This window comes from Melopsittacus undulatus, chromosome 4 (assembly GCF_012275295.1).
Source record: "Melopsittacus undulatus isolate bMelUnd1 chromosome 4, bMelUnd1.mat.Z, whole genome shotgun sequence".
NCBI lineage: Eukaryota > Metazoa > Chordata > Aves > Psittaciformes > Psittaculidae > Melopsittacus > Melopsittacus undulatus.
Window position 1 is genome coordinate 34,619,544 of NC_047530.1, and position 15,537 is coordinate 34,635,080.

Genomic DNA, 15,537 nt, shown 5'->3' on the forward strand with positions numbered 1-15,537 from the left:
ATGACATTGTATGAACTTCAATAAAACTGTTAAGGGTTGTGTTAATATTCACATTAATGAGAAAATAAAGAGATCATATTATTTTCAAAAAATTATTTTACAGTCTTAGTTTATAAGCTATTTCTGCTGCTGCTACCAATCAGCAAGACACCAAATAACTCCCATTCACAGTGTAAACCTCATCTATCGTGCAGTGGATGGGCCTTAGTGACTTGATGTATTTACCAGCTTTCAGAGCAAGGATATTTAACTTTATCTTATCTATTTATGTCTGAATTTATATTTCCCAAGGAAGGCTTCAGGGTTGTAAGACTAGCCTACTACCAAATACATCACCTGATAGAGTTGTCTGCTTAGAAAAAGTAGCATGCAGATGTGCAAAATTACAGCAGTAAAATCAGAAAAACGTTTCCAAAGCGGAATTGTAGGGTGCTGGATTGATCTGGATTTGCTTGGTTTTTTTTGATCCTTCCACTTTTCCAGTCCTCATAGCCAACAGAAGAGTCTCACAGGCAGAGACAAGAAATAAAGTAGAATCTCATTATAGGAAGAAGGAGGGGGAAATTAAAAAGAAGTAAAGAACAGAGAATCAAGAAGACTCAAAAAGATTCCAGCCAATTAATTCCAAAGCTCTAAAGTTAACATAATTACACACGTACCCACCAGCCTGCATACCTGCACACTCACATTCGCACACAAAAGAAAAAGTAAATTTAAAACAAAAGACTTCCAGAATTAGAATTATGACATCATGGCAATGGTTAAACCAATTAACAAAACTGAAAAAAAAGGAGAGAAGTGAAGAGCGTTGGCTGCAGGAAAAAATTTACTGTTCCCACAGTAATTAAATGCAACACAAATATTACTGATAAGATTAAATCATAATTAAGGAATTAATAAAATAAAAAGCAAGAACAAAAAAAAAAAGAAAAGGGACATGAAAGTAATGTCACAAGTTTTCATTATTAAATCAAACTGGGAAAAAAAATAATAAAGTGGAAATGAAGATATCGCAACAGGGATAAGTTCCCACCAGCCAATGTTTTTTCAGTGCCCTTTAGATACCAAGATCCAGAAAAGGTGAAGAAACTCTAGCAATTCCACTGAGCATCCCCATTTCTCCATTACTCTCTCCCATGTGCCTGTCCCAATAAAACAGAACAAAATTTTCCCCAGCATTTTCTCCCCTGCACCATTACCTGCCGCAGGTTGCGTGTCACCTTAACGTCATGCCATGCGTTGTCATTGAACTTGCCATTGACCGGCTCCACAATGGCCTCAAAGGCCCCAGACCCCAGGTTAATGACCAGCGAGACTGCACCATCTTTCAGGGCCAGGTTGACATAATCAGCTGATTTGCCGGTGTGCAGAATGAGCCCGTTGCGTTGCCATGTCTTGAAGGAGAGAGTTATCTCATCGCTGCTGCTCTGGATGGGGTTTTGCGACAGGTCATAGCAAAGGTATTCGGAACCACGGAAAGTGGCCATGTTCTCATCTCGTGCTGGGGAAAACCAGAAATAAAAGAACTACTCAGCAGTCAGCCAAGAAGAGATTTAAGGTTGTCATGAAATTTCTAAGCAAACCCATAGCACTGCTAATATTCTATGCAACTATATATCATGGCATGCTATGTACAGCCTCTCTTGTAATATGGCTATCAAGAGAATTCACAGCAGAGTCCTCAGTACTGTAGAATTTCAGCACTGTGTTTTCAGTTTCATGGCAGCACTGTCACCATAGGGACCGTGCAAAAGTATGCGGTGGAGCCCAAGAAAAGTACATTTAAAGACACTGCTGTAAGACATCCTTTTTAAGAGAATGATAGCAAACCCTGCTATTCACAACAAGACCATCATGTAAATGATGCTCCAAAAGAAAGCAACATTTCCCAAAGATTAGTATCAATATTCAATGCTAATACCACCTTAATCCATCTGCCAAGCAATTTAAGATGCATCAGGATATAATTCTGACAGAGCTGCCCCTTTCTTTCAACGGAGAGACACCAAGCAGATAATAACACCACGTTAAGTGTCCTATAGTTTCCTTCTTTTAGAGCATGCGGGAAGCCAACATAAAACATTTTGTCCATAACCATAAGTAATGATGTCTCAGAACTTTGCCTGTTTGATCACCTTACCCAGAAAATCTGTACTTGACAAGCATATCTTTTTCATACACCAAAGAAAGAATTATTTACAGCATGTGACATGAAGTATTTCCTTATTAAGAAAAAAATCTTAGGTACAGTAAGGAAAACAACTGAACTAATGTCTTAGCAATTGGAGGCACCACTCGAATACCCGAAAAACCCTTCGTGTGAGTGAGAATTCTGCTTCTCAGTACCTGGGCTTCCACTGTCACTCAGTACCAGCTCTGTTGCTGTACTGTGCTCACGTGCCTCAAGTCAACTGTGTACTGCAGTTCTGTTCAGTATAAGAAATAGAGGACAGTGATAGTAAAGCTTGCAGGAGGGCTGTCTGCAGTTCGTTCCTACCACTGTCATCTGTGGGAAAATGGTACTTACAAGGGAGTATATACTGACCCTCCCACTCCTTACTGCAGCACTTTCCCAACTCCCAGCTGTGAAAGTGAGTTTCACCATGAATAACGGGATGGTACAAGCAGTCAAGCTATCATTGCTTACAATCTGCTGCCCAAAGCAAGTGCTCGCGTTATTCCCACAGACATTAATAGCATTTTTCTGCTTCATTTTGTCTCATTTATTAATGCTTATACAGATTAGCCAGAATTTATTAGTACAAAACTGAAGTAAAAATACTTGTTGTCATAGCTGTTCTTGAAAAATAACTACCTGGTAAAATCTGTGCCCTCACAGCATGAAACAGTGGTGACAAAATAGCACAGTGTTGCAACAGGAACATTCATCACCCTCAAGTGACGGGTCTGCTCTAAGCAGAGAATTTTGCTGTCTTGACTAAGGGTATCACAGAATGACCTTACTAAAACGCCAGGCAATTTGAAGGTGGCAGTAATCTGTATTTGTATTTATGTAAGCAAACTATGTGTCTATATACTCCTGCAAGCAAACAGTAACATTAATTACTCCATGCAATAGTACAAACTGGGAGCCAACTGGCACAAAAGCAGCTTTACAGAAGACCTGAGGGCCCCCACAGGCAAGTTAAGCACAAGTTAGCTCTTTCAGGAAAGGCCAGCTCCATCCTGAGCTGTATTAACAAGAATGCAGCCAGCAGGCAGAAAGAAATGATTCTTTACCTAATGGACACTTGAGAGATCTCATCAGGAGTACTCTGTTCAATATTAAGCTCCCCTGTATAAAAATGGCTTTAACATACTGAAGTAAGTCTAGCAAAGAACTACTACAACACACAAGGTGCTAGAGTAGGTGATGTGTACGGAAAAGCTAGAGCAAGGTTTGTTCTGCCTTAAGGAGAGACAGCTTGAGGGAAATCTCATTGCTCTCTGGAAAAACTTAATGGGAAACTATAGAGTAGACCAGGCCAAATCATTCTGCAAAAGAAAAATATGCTGCAACAGATACAGATGGAATACAAGAAATACTCATTCTATATGAAAGAATATTTCATCTTCAGGATGCTGAAGGGCTTTAGAGAGATTGCAAAATTTCTGTCCTTAGAAATACTAAAAATTGATTATGCACATTCCTGAGCTGCCTGCTCTATGTGAGCCTTCTCTGAACTAGTGGTTTGACTACACAGGCTCTGACTTGGGTCTGTTATTCTATTGTGAACACATTTAACTACCATCAAGGTGTGGGACAGTACGGGGGCAAGAGCAAGTTTAACCTTGAGAAGCTGGCCTTGTGTCCTTGAAGTGGAGGAGGACAGGAGAGGAGGGAGCTTGTGGTGGAGGGAAGGAACTCGGCTGATGACTGAAGGAGCATTTGGACAGCAGCATTGAACCAATCAGTGTAGCAGTAGAAGCGCGCGAACACAAGGCAGTACCCTATCAGAGTGTTTCTGATGACACATGCTTGTAGAATGATAGTATAAAAAGCCTGTCAGTGAAGCTATAAAGGTCTTTGGCCTATACCCAGCCAGAGTCAGTGTCGTCAATCTCCACAAATGGCGTCCGAACAGGGACCAAATTGAGGACAGACTAACCGGTGGAGAACCCAGCTGAACTAAAGAAGAAAGGCAGCGGAATCAGAGAGCTGCAGTCCAGACACACAAACACCGAGATCAGGTGAGCAGCTGGGAACTCAGAATGGGATCACACATATCAACAGAAGAAAGATCTATTGTGTACGTTTTCATAAAACTTTTGGGCAAAAGAGGAATTAAGTATGATTAACATTCCTTCTGCTCCTACTTGACTGGTTAAAAAGCAAGGGCGGAGCAGCGGAGGCACAGACTGCTTTCAGCCTGGAGACATAGGCACAGGGAGGGAAGTTCTACAGGATGCAGCCATTAAGGGTGATAATACCATCACAAAGCTTCTAAGGACCTCGAAATTGGTTGTTGACTCGTTAAAACAGCTGAAGGAAGATCACATGGCTAAGGCAGCTGTAGCTGCAGCTATGGCACCGGCGACAGCTCATCAGGAGCGCCACCCACCTGATCACAACCAGCCCTCTGTGACTCCCTGCAGAGGTCTACCGATTCCTACTGCGCCACCACCTTTGTCTCCCCAGGTTCACGACCCCCGCGCAATGCCACAATGATCCACCACTCATAGATGTGAGTGGAAAGAACTGTTCCGTGTGGATTATGATCCTGGGGTACATTGGTGGCAACTGTGCCAAAAAGCAGTGGCAGAAGGGGAAATGGCAATGGCCACCACGTTCCTGGTGATTATTCGAAATCAAGGGCCTAATGAGCGGCAATCCATACAGTGGGACCTTGTTAAGGAGTTAAGGAAAACAATTATGCAATACGGCCTTGCATCACCATTTGCACAAAGTCTATTGCAAAATGTTATGAAAGGGCATCTTTTAACTCCCTTTGATATACAGGCACTAGCTGAGTTGATTTTTACCCCTAAGCAGAAGGTACTGTGGAAACCACATTCGAGAGCTGTGTAATGTGGCATCCACAGATAACTTAGGGAGACAGCCCAGTGATACACTGGTAGGAGCAGGAATACTGCAGGTAATGGGAGAAGCACCCATTACACACCACAATTACAAGCAAGATTAGCACCTGAGATTTTAGGACAGTCAGCAGACCTTGCCTTTCAGGCTATATTAAAGGTCCCTGATACTGGAAAAGTGACAAAATCATTTACTAATATTAGACAAGGCACTTCCAAGCCATTTATGCAGTTTATTGATAGACTACAAGACGCCATACAAAAACAAGTAGAGAATCTAGAGGCAAAGGAAGCCCTGCTCCTCAAACTGGCAACAGAAAATGCCAATGAGGATTGTAAAAAACTGTTGCAGACTTGCGGAAACCTATTCTGATTGACATGATCGGAACGTGCAATCATGTAGGTTCAGTCACCCATAAAAATGAAGTATTTGCTGCTGCGCTCGACACAGCTCTGCAAGCCAACAATAAGACCTGTTTTTGCTGCAGAAAGCCCAGACATTTTAAGTGAAATTGCCCTCTGTAAACAGACCAAACTGCATCCCAGCCAGGAGTGTGTGCCCCGCACTGGATTCCAGTCCTACTGATGCTCCCGGTGATCCTCAATCAGTCGACAATCCACAACCCCTCTCAGCTAATGATGTGGAACAGCTCCAACATTTGGGTAACATTAGCTAGGACACTGAATCAAACGACCCTTTGTGCCTCAATGCAGCTAGCAGCACAGCCATTTCATACATGTTTAGTAGGAATATCCTTGTCTGATAGTATCGTTACTGTATCACTTACAAGACGGTTAAAATGACAGAAATGTAAGAATTTTACCTCTTGTATTAACGAATCTGATATGTGGGATGACACATTAACTGCTGCATCCCAGGAACCACAAGAAATCGCTATTCTAGGCTGCAGTGTCTGCAGCTACACAGAGGCAGTCAAAAACGAGCAACACTTGACTCCAGTTGTGACAATAATGTTGATCTCTGGAACCGAGGAGAAATCATAGTGGCCATTTTTTTCAGGCTGGGAGTAGCTGCTGCTAGAGCATTAAAGCAGTTAAACAAACTTGCTTGTTGGTTATGAAAACAAAACAATGAAATGGCTAAAGTTTTAAGTGCTTTAGCAACAGATACTGATGCTGTAAGACATGCTACCCTGCAAAACAGAGCAGACATCGATTTCTCATTGTTAGCTCATGGACGTGGGTGTCAGGGCTTTGATGGAATGTGTTCTATGAATTTATCAGATCACTCTCAATCTATTCATGGAAGTATTCGAAAATTAATGGAACAAACAGAAAGGTTACAACAGGATGACATTTTTTTTGGCTTATGAACAAAGTTTCAGAATTGTGGTCTAACAGGTTGGCTGTTATCCTTGGTAAAAGGGGGTTTGTTCCTTGTTGGGGTGTGCTTATGTATCGTGTTAATTGTTCCATGTTTGTTACCTTGTTTGCAAAAAATGATGCAAAATACATTGCAACAAGTATTGGTGGTGGAAAACAAAAAGGGGAAACTGTGGGACAGTACGAAGACCAGAGAGAGTTTAACCTCGATGAGGTGGCCTTGTGTCCTTGAAGTGGAGGAGGACAGGAGAGGAGGGAGCTTGTGGTGGAGGAAAGGAACTCAGCTAGCGACTGAAGACTGAACAGCAGCATTGAACCAATCAGTGTAGCAGTAGAAGCACGTGAACACAAGGCAGTACCCTATCAGAGTGTTTCTGATGACACATGCTTGTAGAATGATAGTATAAAAAGCCTGTTAGTGAAGCAATAAAGGTCTATGGCCTATACCCAGCCAGAGTCAGTGTTGTCAATCTCCACACCAAGGAGTGCATATGCTTGTGTCAGTGTTCAGCCAGCCTAAGCAGGGAGGACTGGTATTGATTGTAGTCCTGGAATTCAGAGCACAGTGCTTAACAACTGATAATTCCCCTGTTTAGCGACTCCTGATCCACCACAAGGGAATACGGTACAATCAAGTCAAAGATACGGTCTATGTACCTGTGGGTAATTCCTGTCAAATAGCCAGCAGCTGAGGGCGGGAGTCAAACAATTATTATGACTGAGCCTTTTCCCCACAGTGCAAAGCAATGAAAACAGATCTGTCATCTCTGGAAAGGAGGACGAAGGCGTTGATTGTTCACTCAGTACAAGACATATTAATAGGGCTCATTTACACTTTCTCAGCCACTTAGGACAGAATCTCACTGGTCTACTCAAAACAAAGGAGAAGGCAAAGAGTAGATCAGAAATCTAAAGCATAATTTAAGGCAACCACTGCAGATTCCTTATCTGCTGCTGACCTTTGTCAGAAATGAGATCCTGGACATGATCCATCTTTGTATCCTTCCTGTCACCGGGATATTATCACCTGTTTCTATTTCTTACATTATTGTGGGGAGTTGTTTTTTTTTTACCTTCCTCTTGTGGCCAGTCTGGATAGACATTCAAATTTGCAGATCACCACACACTAAAATCTCTTTGGGGTTCACTGGTCAATCCAGAGTCACACCTGTCTACCCATGTGCCCAGCAAAACTCCCAAGACCAACATACTCTCCAAAACTCTATTCTCCAAACCACTAATTCCTAAGCAGTTTACCAGTGGCTATGGAGATGACTGGTTTACCAGTTTTACTTTAGCTTACCTTACTTTACAGCACAGATTACACTCCAATCACTGAAAAGCCTGAATGTGTATTTCTCCAAGTTACAACACAGTAGCTTGTGTCAGGCCACACGAAAGGCTTTTTACCAAGCACAGCTTTTCCATGCTGTCCTACCCTTTAGCATGTTCTGGCATATATGAGGGCTATGACCACAAAGCACAGGAGAATCCCCAGTCAGCAGGGAGGGGAAAAGTGGTACAGGTTCTCTCAACAATGTATGAAGATAAAAAAGCCCTGACTACGCTGCAGGTCTCACTGTAGCTCCACATGCTTTTAGACATATGAATGTCTAGAAGACCAGAGAGTGGTGAACAGCCTGTTAGTTGTTAGCTCTTGACCTTTATGCTGTACATTTCTTAAGGCTCCACAAATTGCCCTGTGATATTTACAACTTCTATATGCTTTATATAGTGGTAGTGTACCAAAAAGCCTCCACATAGTAACACAGCTAACCTAGAATAGCTAAATTTACAGCCTGACTCAAAAAATCAACAGGAATCCTTGGTTTATGTTACATGAAGCAGTAAATCAAACCCTGGTTTTCTTGGGATGGGAAACCCTGTATATAGTAAGTGATATTAACTTGAATTGATGATCTAGCTGTTCAAGTGTGAAAATGCAACTGCATAAAATAACATTTATGTAAAACAGCATTTAGAATATGCTTGCAAACTCTTCATTTATACATGACTTGCAAGGTTTAATTTTTAACTCAGTTAATAGGAGATTTGCAAAAATCAGAAACTGAAATCAGATTAGAACATGTAAGCAATTAAGTCTTTCATTTCATTCCTCAATATTAATCTAAACCTATTATTTATATTCTAACACATTCACATAACTAAATTCTCAACAGACGGAATTTGCAGAAATCCAAGACCTGTACAAAACTCCACATTAACTTGGACCCTTGACATAGAACAGAATCATAAAATCATAGAATAGTTAGTGTTGGAAAGGACCTTAAGATCATGTAGTTCCAACCCCCCTGCCATGGGCAGGGACACCTCACACACATACATATTCAAAGCCTCACAGAGATCACTAGAGTAAAAACTCAGAATCTTAAAACTGACCAACACAGACCTTTTCCTTGAATGAATGCAGTCACCCATCACTTTAAGAAGTAGGAAACATTATCCTTTTCTGACTAATCACTAATAGGCCCAGCTAACACAAGAAGCAGCTACCATCACCACCCCACTGCAAAGTCAGTTTTGCAAATCTCAGATCTATACCTGTTTAAGTCCCCAGACCAGCTACTAGTACATACTTCAGAGCCTGATAGCAAGAACGAAAAAGCACAACCAACAGCTACCTAAGCCAAGCTCCTAGCTCTTCTTATCCCTGAAGAAACCCCAGAGCTTGCTGAGTCTCAGGTTCCTAACAGATATAAAGACTGGGGATCTTTCCCTATTGTATATGGCCATAACTGCCTGTTTAGGAGAGCTGTGTGGTAATTTCCAGTTATGCACAAAGCTGTTGCTATGTCTTCCTGTCAAAACTCTTTCTACAAAGCAGGACTCAATTATTCAGAATTCACAGCATCACTACAAAGTAAAGAAACCTTGGCATTTTGACTTATGTATGAGGAAACCGACACACAGATATTTTAATGGATTTGCTCATGACCAACAAGAACATTGATAGCAGAAGAAGCATTTGAGCTCAGGAGCTCTTAGTTTGCCATCCTGAGCTCATTCCATAGGTTCCCATATATATGTGAAGGAAAACCAACCTCTTATTTTTCTCTAGTACTGCCAGGAAGACATCCCAGCAAAAAAGCATGGAGCAGAAGAGCTTCCAAAGTTTTGGATGATGCCTGAAGATAATCATGAATGTGAAGCTGAGAAGAGCAAGTCCTAGAAGCACTGATCATTCCCAGGGGCATAAAGTTTAACACTTAACAAAAGCATCTGATGTAACAGGATGTCCAGCCTCAGACACAATTAGGAAATATTTAGGAAAATATGAAATGGACAGTGACTTTCCTGAACTCTCCTGAAGAAAACTTCAAGTAGGCTCCTAAAAACAAAAGTCAACTGCTCACCCTCTGGTTTTCTGTCAAGCCTCACTAACTACATACACTCTGAGGCAGTCTCTGTCTCACTGCGATTTGGTTTATGACCAACATCGAAGCATGTCTTCTGTCACTGAAAAAGCAAACTCTGTGCACTGCTTCAGAATTAATAACCACTTCAGTGTTCAGTGGAATTTACCTTATCTGAATGGTTTGCTGTGCTTTGCACAGAAGAGCTGGTGCTGTCTGATAATCTAGGAGTGGTCTAACATTGTCAAGCATCAGGCTTCTCTGCCAAAACAGTGTGCATTAATGATAGGGGCAGCAGAACAGCCAGTTACTCCTTTGACCCTCTGTCAAACAGAGGTCAACAAGCAAAACAGCATTTACAGGAACGTTTTCTTCCTACTACTAACAGTTGTCTTTAACTTCAGAAAATCCTACACGTATGCAACTTCAGAGAAAAACCTGCTTCCAAAGTCGGCCACTGACCACAGAATTGTTATTAGAGGACTACCTTCCTGAGAGGTAGCAGACAATACTGCTAAGCCACACTCCATCATCTTTGAAAGGTTATGGAGAACAAGAGAGGTGCCTGAAGACTGAAGGAAAGCCAGTGTCACTCCAGTCTTCAAAAAGGATAAGAAGGAGGACCCCAGAAACTACAAGGCGGTCAGTTTCACCTCCATCCCTGGAAAGGTGATGGAACAGCTCATCCTGGATGTCATCTCTAAGCATATGGAGGAGAAGTAGTATAGGGTCCTGCACCTAGGGAGGAATAACTGCTGCACCAGTACAGTAAGGGGCTGACCCCTGGAAAGCAGCTCTACAGAGAAGGACCTGGTAGTCCAGGTGGACAAGTTAACCATGTGCCAGCAATGTGCCCATGTGGCCAAGAAGGCCAGTGGCATCCTGGGGTGCATCAGGAGTTTGGCCAGCAGGTAGAGGTAATCTTTCCTCTCTCCTCTGCCCTGGTTAAGGCCACATCTGGAGTACTGTGTCCAGTTCTGGGCTCCTCAGTATGAGACAGACAAGTCACTATTAAAGAGAGTCCAGTGGAGGGCTACAGAGATGATTATGAAACTGAAGCATCTCTCTTAGGATGAAAGAGGTGGGCCTGTTTAGCCTGCAAAAGAGACGACTGAAGGGGGATCTTACCAATGCATACAAATATCTTAAGGTCAGGTGTTAATAGATGGGGTCAGACTATTTTCAGTGGTACCCAGTGACAGGATAAAAGGACACAGACACAAGTTGAAACACAAGAGGTTCCAACTGAATACAAGAAAGTAATTCTTTAAAAGTGACAGAGCACTGAAACAGGCTGCCTAGAGAGGTTATGGAGGAATTCAAAACACACCAGGACACATTCCTGGGTAACCTGCTGTAGGTGAACCTGCTTAGGGAGGTGGAGAGGCAAAAGTCACTGTTGGCATTAATTCTGCTGCTTGAACAATAGGTCCTCCTCACCTGAGGATGTGCTAGTGGAATCACAGTGTTACAACACAGCCATAGTACCCAGTGGCTATGAACTTACTACGCTTGGACATCAGCTATGATTTCAGCAGCATGGCATTTAATATAAGGAAACTATGTAATTTCTGATAGGATGACTGGCTAGCATCACAATCCTGGCAAGCACAACTGAACTTGGCCTTTCTGGGAAGAAATCTTGTGGTAGTCTTCCTGTACTGCTGTTGTCACTAGCTCTGGGTATGGACATGACTAAATGTCTTCATGCTACTCCATATATCTTTTCCTCCTTTCTGTATTAATTCTCACTCCATAAACAGACCTAAAGTTTTAAAACTTTAACTGAACTGTAGGAAATCTTCTGATCTGAGTCACAGCAAATTCCAGAAATAATAAATTCTACATATTAACCACATGAACTAAGGGGAAAATAAATGTAGAAGCTGTTCTAGATGATGAGTCATGAGAGATCAAAGCATCACACCCCAAAGGGTGCTGCAGAACTCCAGCCTGGGCAAACCCCCATGAACTCTACTAGGAGGTAATTCTGTCCTGGGCAGAAGGGTTGCCCTGGGAAACACTTCTAATGGCTATAATCCTCCACAATGTTACAGAACAATGAACGATTTATGTTCCAAGTCACTTTCACATATATCTGATGTTCCCTCAGAGGTTAGGGGAGGAGAAACTGTACATCAAATGTCACAGAAAATAAGTCAGCCAACACCTCTGAAGGACAAAAAAGGTGAACTATTTCCATCACCCTCCAAAAGAGCTGCCCAGAATCTGAATGCTGAAACCCTAATGAAAGCCCTCAGAAACGGTGAAAGCAGCTCACCCAGATTCATGTTATTAAAATAAAGCCAGATAGTTTAGTAACAATCAAGCTGTTATTTTAAAGAAATTGTGACAGACTCCACTCATAGCTTAACACCAAATTACTGCATCCTCCATTAAGTAGTTGTCCTGGTTTGAGCAGTACCAGTCATTTTTCTCCTTCTTGGTAGCTGGTGCAGTGCTGTGTTTTGACTTTCAGGCTGAGAACAGTTGCTGATAGCAAGTATGTTTTGAATTACTGCTCAAATGTTTGGTTTTTCCAAGGCCTTTTTCTGAGCTCATGCTCTGCCAGGGAGGAGGGGAAGCCGGGAGGAAGCAGAGACAGGACACCTGACCCAGGCTAGCCAAAGAGGTATTCCATACCATAGCACGTCATACCCAGGATGTAACCGGGAGAGAGCCGGAAGGGCTGGAGCTCTGGGGGGAATGGAGGAGGTATCAGTCGGTGCTCAGTCGGGCAGGGTGGGGTGAGTTATGGGTCAGTGGCTGGTGAGGTGTTGTTTGCTTTATCATTATTATTTGTAGTAGTAGTGGCAGTAGTGATTTGTGTTATGCCTTAGCAATTAAACCGTTCTTATCTCAATCCGTGGAGGCCACATTCTTTGGATTCTCTTTCCTAACTCTCCAGGAGTTGAGGGAACAAGGGGGGGAGTGAGTGAGCGAACGGTGCGGATTTGGTTTAAACCATGACAGTAGTCCAAATCATTTTGTTACATTCCTCCTTTCTAGCCTTTGGGCAGGAAAAATAATACATCCAGTTAGTTTTTTTCCAGTCTGATCACTCTTCACACCACCTGGTTGAATCAGTGACACCACTAACCAAACCCTCTCGTAAGGTCCCATCCTCTCGCCCTCACATACACACTTTCGTGCTCTCAACAATCGAAACCAAATATTTGCTTAAAAAAAAAAAGAGAGAGAAAAAACAAAACTAAAAAATCAACTCACAGAGCTTGCTTGACTACTTGGATACATAAGAAATAGTGTGCAAAGCTTTCTTCCATGCATAAAGCATCTTCCAAGTATCACCAACAGCAATACTGATATGTGGAAGCTCTGAGTCACATACAGTATTTATACTCCACAAACTGTAAAGTAGGAACACACAAGTCACCTCAATGTCATAATGAATCGACTGAACTGATTGCACTGATAAAACTTTATTAAAAGAATATTACACCTAACTTCAAGAAAATTATAGGAATAAGTTTTCAGAAGAAACAGCATTTTTGCTGTTTAAAAAAAAAAAGAAAATTGTCTGCAAAATCATGGGAAATTGTTATAATACAAAAGATTGAGTCCCACAGTCCCACAGTAAGAACAGTACTTTCCTAAATGCTTACTATCTTTAAACCATTCTGGATAACGTTAGACTTTTCAGAAATAGTGTCATTTATTGTTTCCTCAAGCCCTTCATTCTCACTTATTGTATCTACATAATTTGCCTTTGGAAGCAGAGAAGAATCCCAGTAATAACATCAGAAACTGCTTAGGTAAGAATCAATGGAGGACAACATCTCTCACCATGTTTAAGAGATGCAAAGAACAACATTAACCCAAAACAAAGGTGAGGTGAACTCAACGGTCAGTGCCCTTTCAGTGCCAAACTCAGATTTTACACATACTGTAGCAGGTTGGATCTTACCCCGAAAGCTCTTTCATCTCACTAGCAAGAGCAAAGGAAGCATATGTTCCACCAGAGAACACCAAATGCCCAGTATGAATCACACCTTCTCCTCTGTTATCTCCTGCTTTACACATTACCCTTCAAGTCTAAAGGAAAATGCTTGTTAAAAAGGTTCTCAAATTTAAGCCCAGAAGAGATCAAGGAGACTTGGCAATTCAATGAATGTTTGTCTTTTTGTCAAACTTGACTAACCTATTATTTCTCTGACCTCCAAAGCTCTTAATGAAAAGAGGTGGAAGAACTTTCTCTAAAGATGTCGCACAAGAGCTCTGGAGCAGCAGGTTTCCTTGCTGCTGCCTGCGCCCTTGGACAGTGCTCCTTGGGCTGGCTCCAGCAGAGGTGGCTCTGACCACCCGGACTGCAAACCATGTCTAAATGGCCCAGAACCAACCCTCAAAAGCAACGCAGCTCTTCTGATGAATCTGGGCCACTGCACTTCAAAGACTGAGAGCAAAGAGAGGGAACAGGCATGACAGTCTGCATCTTTAACCAAATATCCCCTAGGCTCCTGACCCTCAAACAGTTGACATGTACTAACAAATGGAAAATATACACAGCAGTTTCCACGTATCACTTTCACCTATCAGTGACTGAGCTAATAGTCTGTTAGAAGCATGACTGCTTTAAATTTCTGGAGGATGCACCTGTTAAATATACAGTTGAAGTTCATACCATCTAAACAAATGAAAATTCACTCAAATGAAAAGCTGTTTTGCTTCTCCAGCCTGGAAGACTCTTCTTCACTCAACAATATAATGCTGTCCTTTCAAAAGAATCTCTACTAAGGGGGGGGGTGGGGGGGAATCAGATCTGTCACAGAAAACCTCCTAAATAGTCCACATATCCAGCATAGACAGATTATTTAAACCTAGATTCATCAATAATATGATCCACAGACTTATACTGGCTCTCTTTTTCTGAAGGGAAGCAGAAAACAAAGGGTCTGAAGAAGAACCAGAACCTGTGGGCACAAGTATTACACAAAATAGCTAAAAAATGCATGCATAAAATCTTCTAGCTAAAACGCTTGGATGAAGGTATTAGCGCCACAATAATAAAATGCATGAATAAGATGGCACGTCTACAAACGATTATGGCATGTGGTTAGTAACATCATTTTTTTAATTGCACACTAAAATTGATCTAAATGACAAACTACAGGTGTCGAAGTCAGAACCTGCACGTTTTATCCTCCACTTTGCCACTGTGCAACCTGAGGCACTTAATTAACCTTAGCTGTCTCCATCTGTACTACAAAGATAACAAAAAATACAGGTGAAGTCCTTGAGACCTATGAGAAAAGAATGCTCTACGTGTTTAATAAAACTTCTCTGCAAAACAAGAAGCATTGCTCATCAGTGAGGAGAAGCCACATGCCAATGCAGTGTATATGCAGTGTACAGTGGCCTGGGCATCCTTCTCTCTACCTGTTTTCCTTTGTTTTCTAAGTACAAGCAACTGTACCAGCATCGGTGCATGATGCTGCATTCTCTGCCACTTGCAAGGAAACAATAAAAAGCATCAGTCTTACTGTGGTAATAAGTACTTCCAGCTGTGCTTGTTATTTATGTTCTGATCAACTGACCAAAGAGACAAAAACACAATCGTGGGATAATGTCTTGCTTAACCCAAAATGAAATATAATAATTTTGCTTTACACTTCCTTAAAAATAAATTTCCTTAAAAACTAGGGCTCCATTTTTAAAATAAAAGCATGAAACATGTTTATTTTGAAATGAATGATGCTGAATAAATCAATTTAAAAAATAATTTGCCTGAAAATTTGATATATTCATATAAATTCACAATTTGTTT

At 41.6% G+C, this 15,537-nt stretch overlaps 1 protein-coding gene across 5 annotated transcripts in view; it reads right to left on the minus strand.

The window, feature by feature from the left end:
• The window catches only part of NRXN3 (neurexin 3), a 962,180-nt gene that overhangs the window by 747,359 nt on the left and 199,284 nt on the right, over window positions 1–15,537 (minus strand). For 4 of the 5 annotated variants that reach the window (XM_031048774.2, XM_031048773.2, XM_031048775.2 and 1 more), the window contains one exon: window positions 1,200–1,501. In XM_031048774.2, coding sequence (XP_030904634.1) covers window positions 1,200–1,501 — 302 coding nt within the window. Of the gene's footprint in view, window positions 1–1,199; window positions 1,502–15,537 lie in introns of those variants that run through there. The other variant, XM_031048776.2, reaches the window with a different exon arrangement.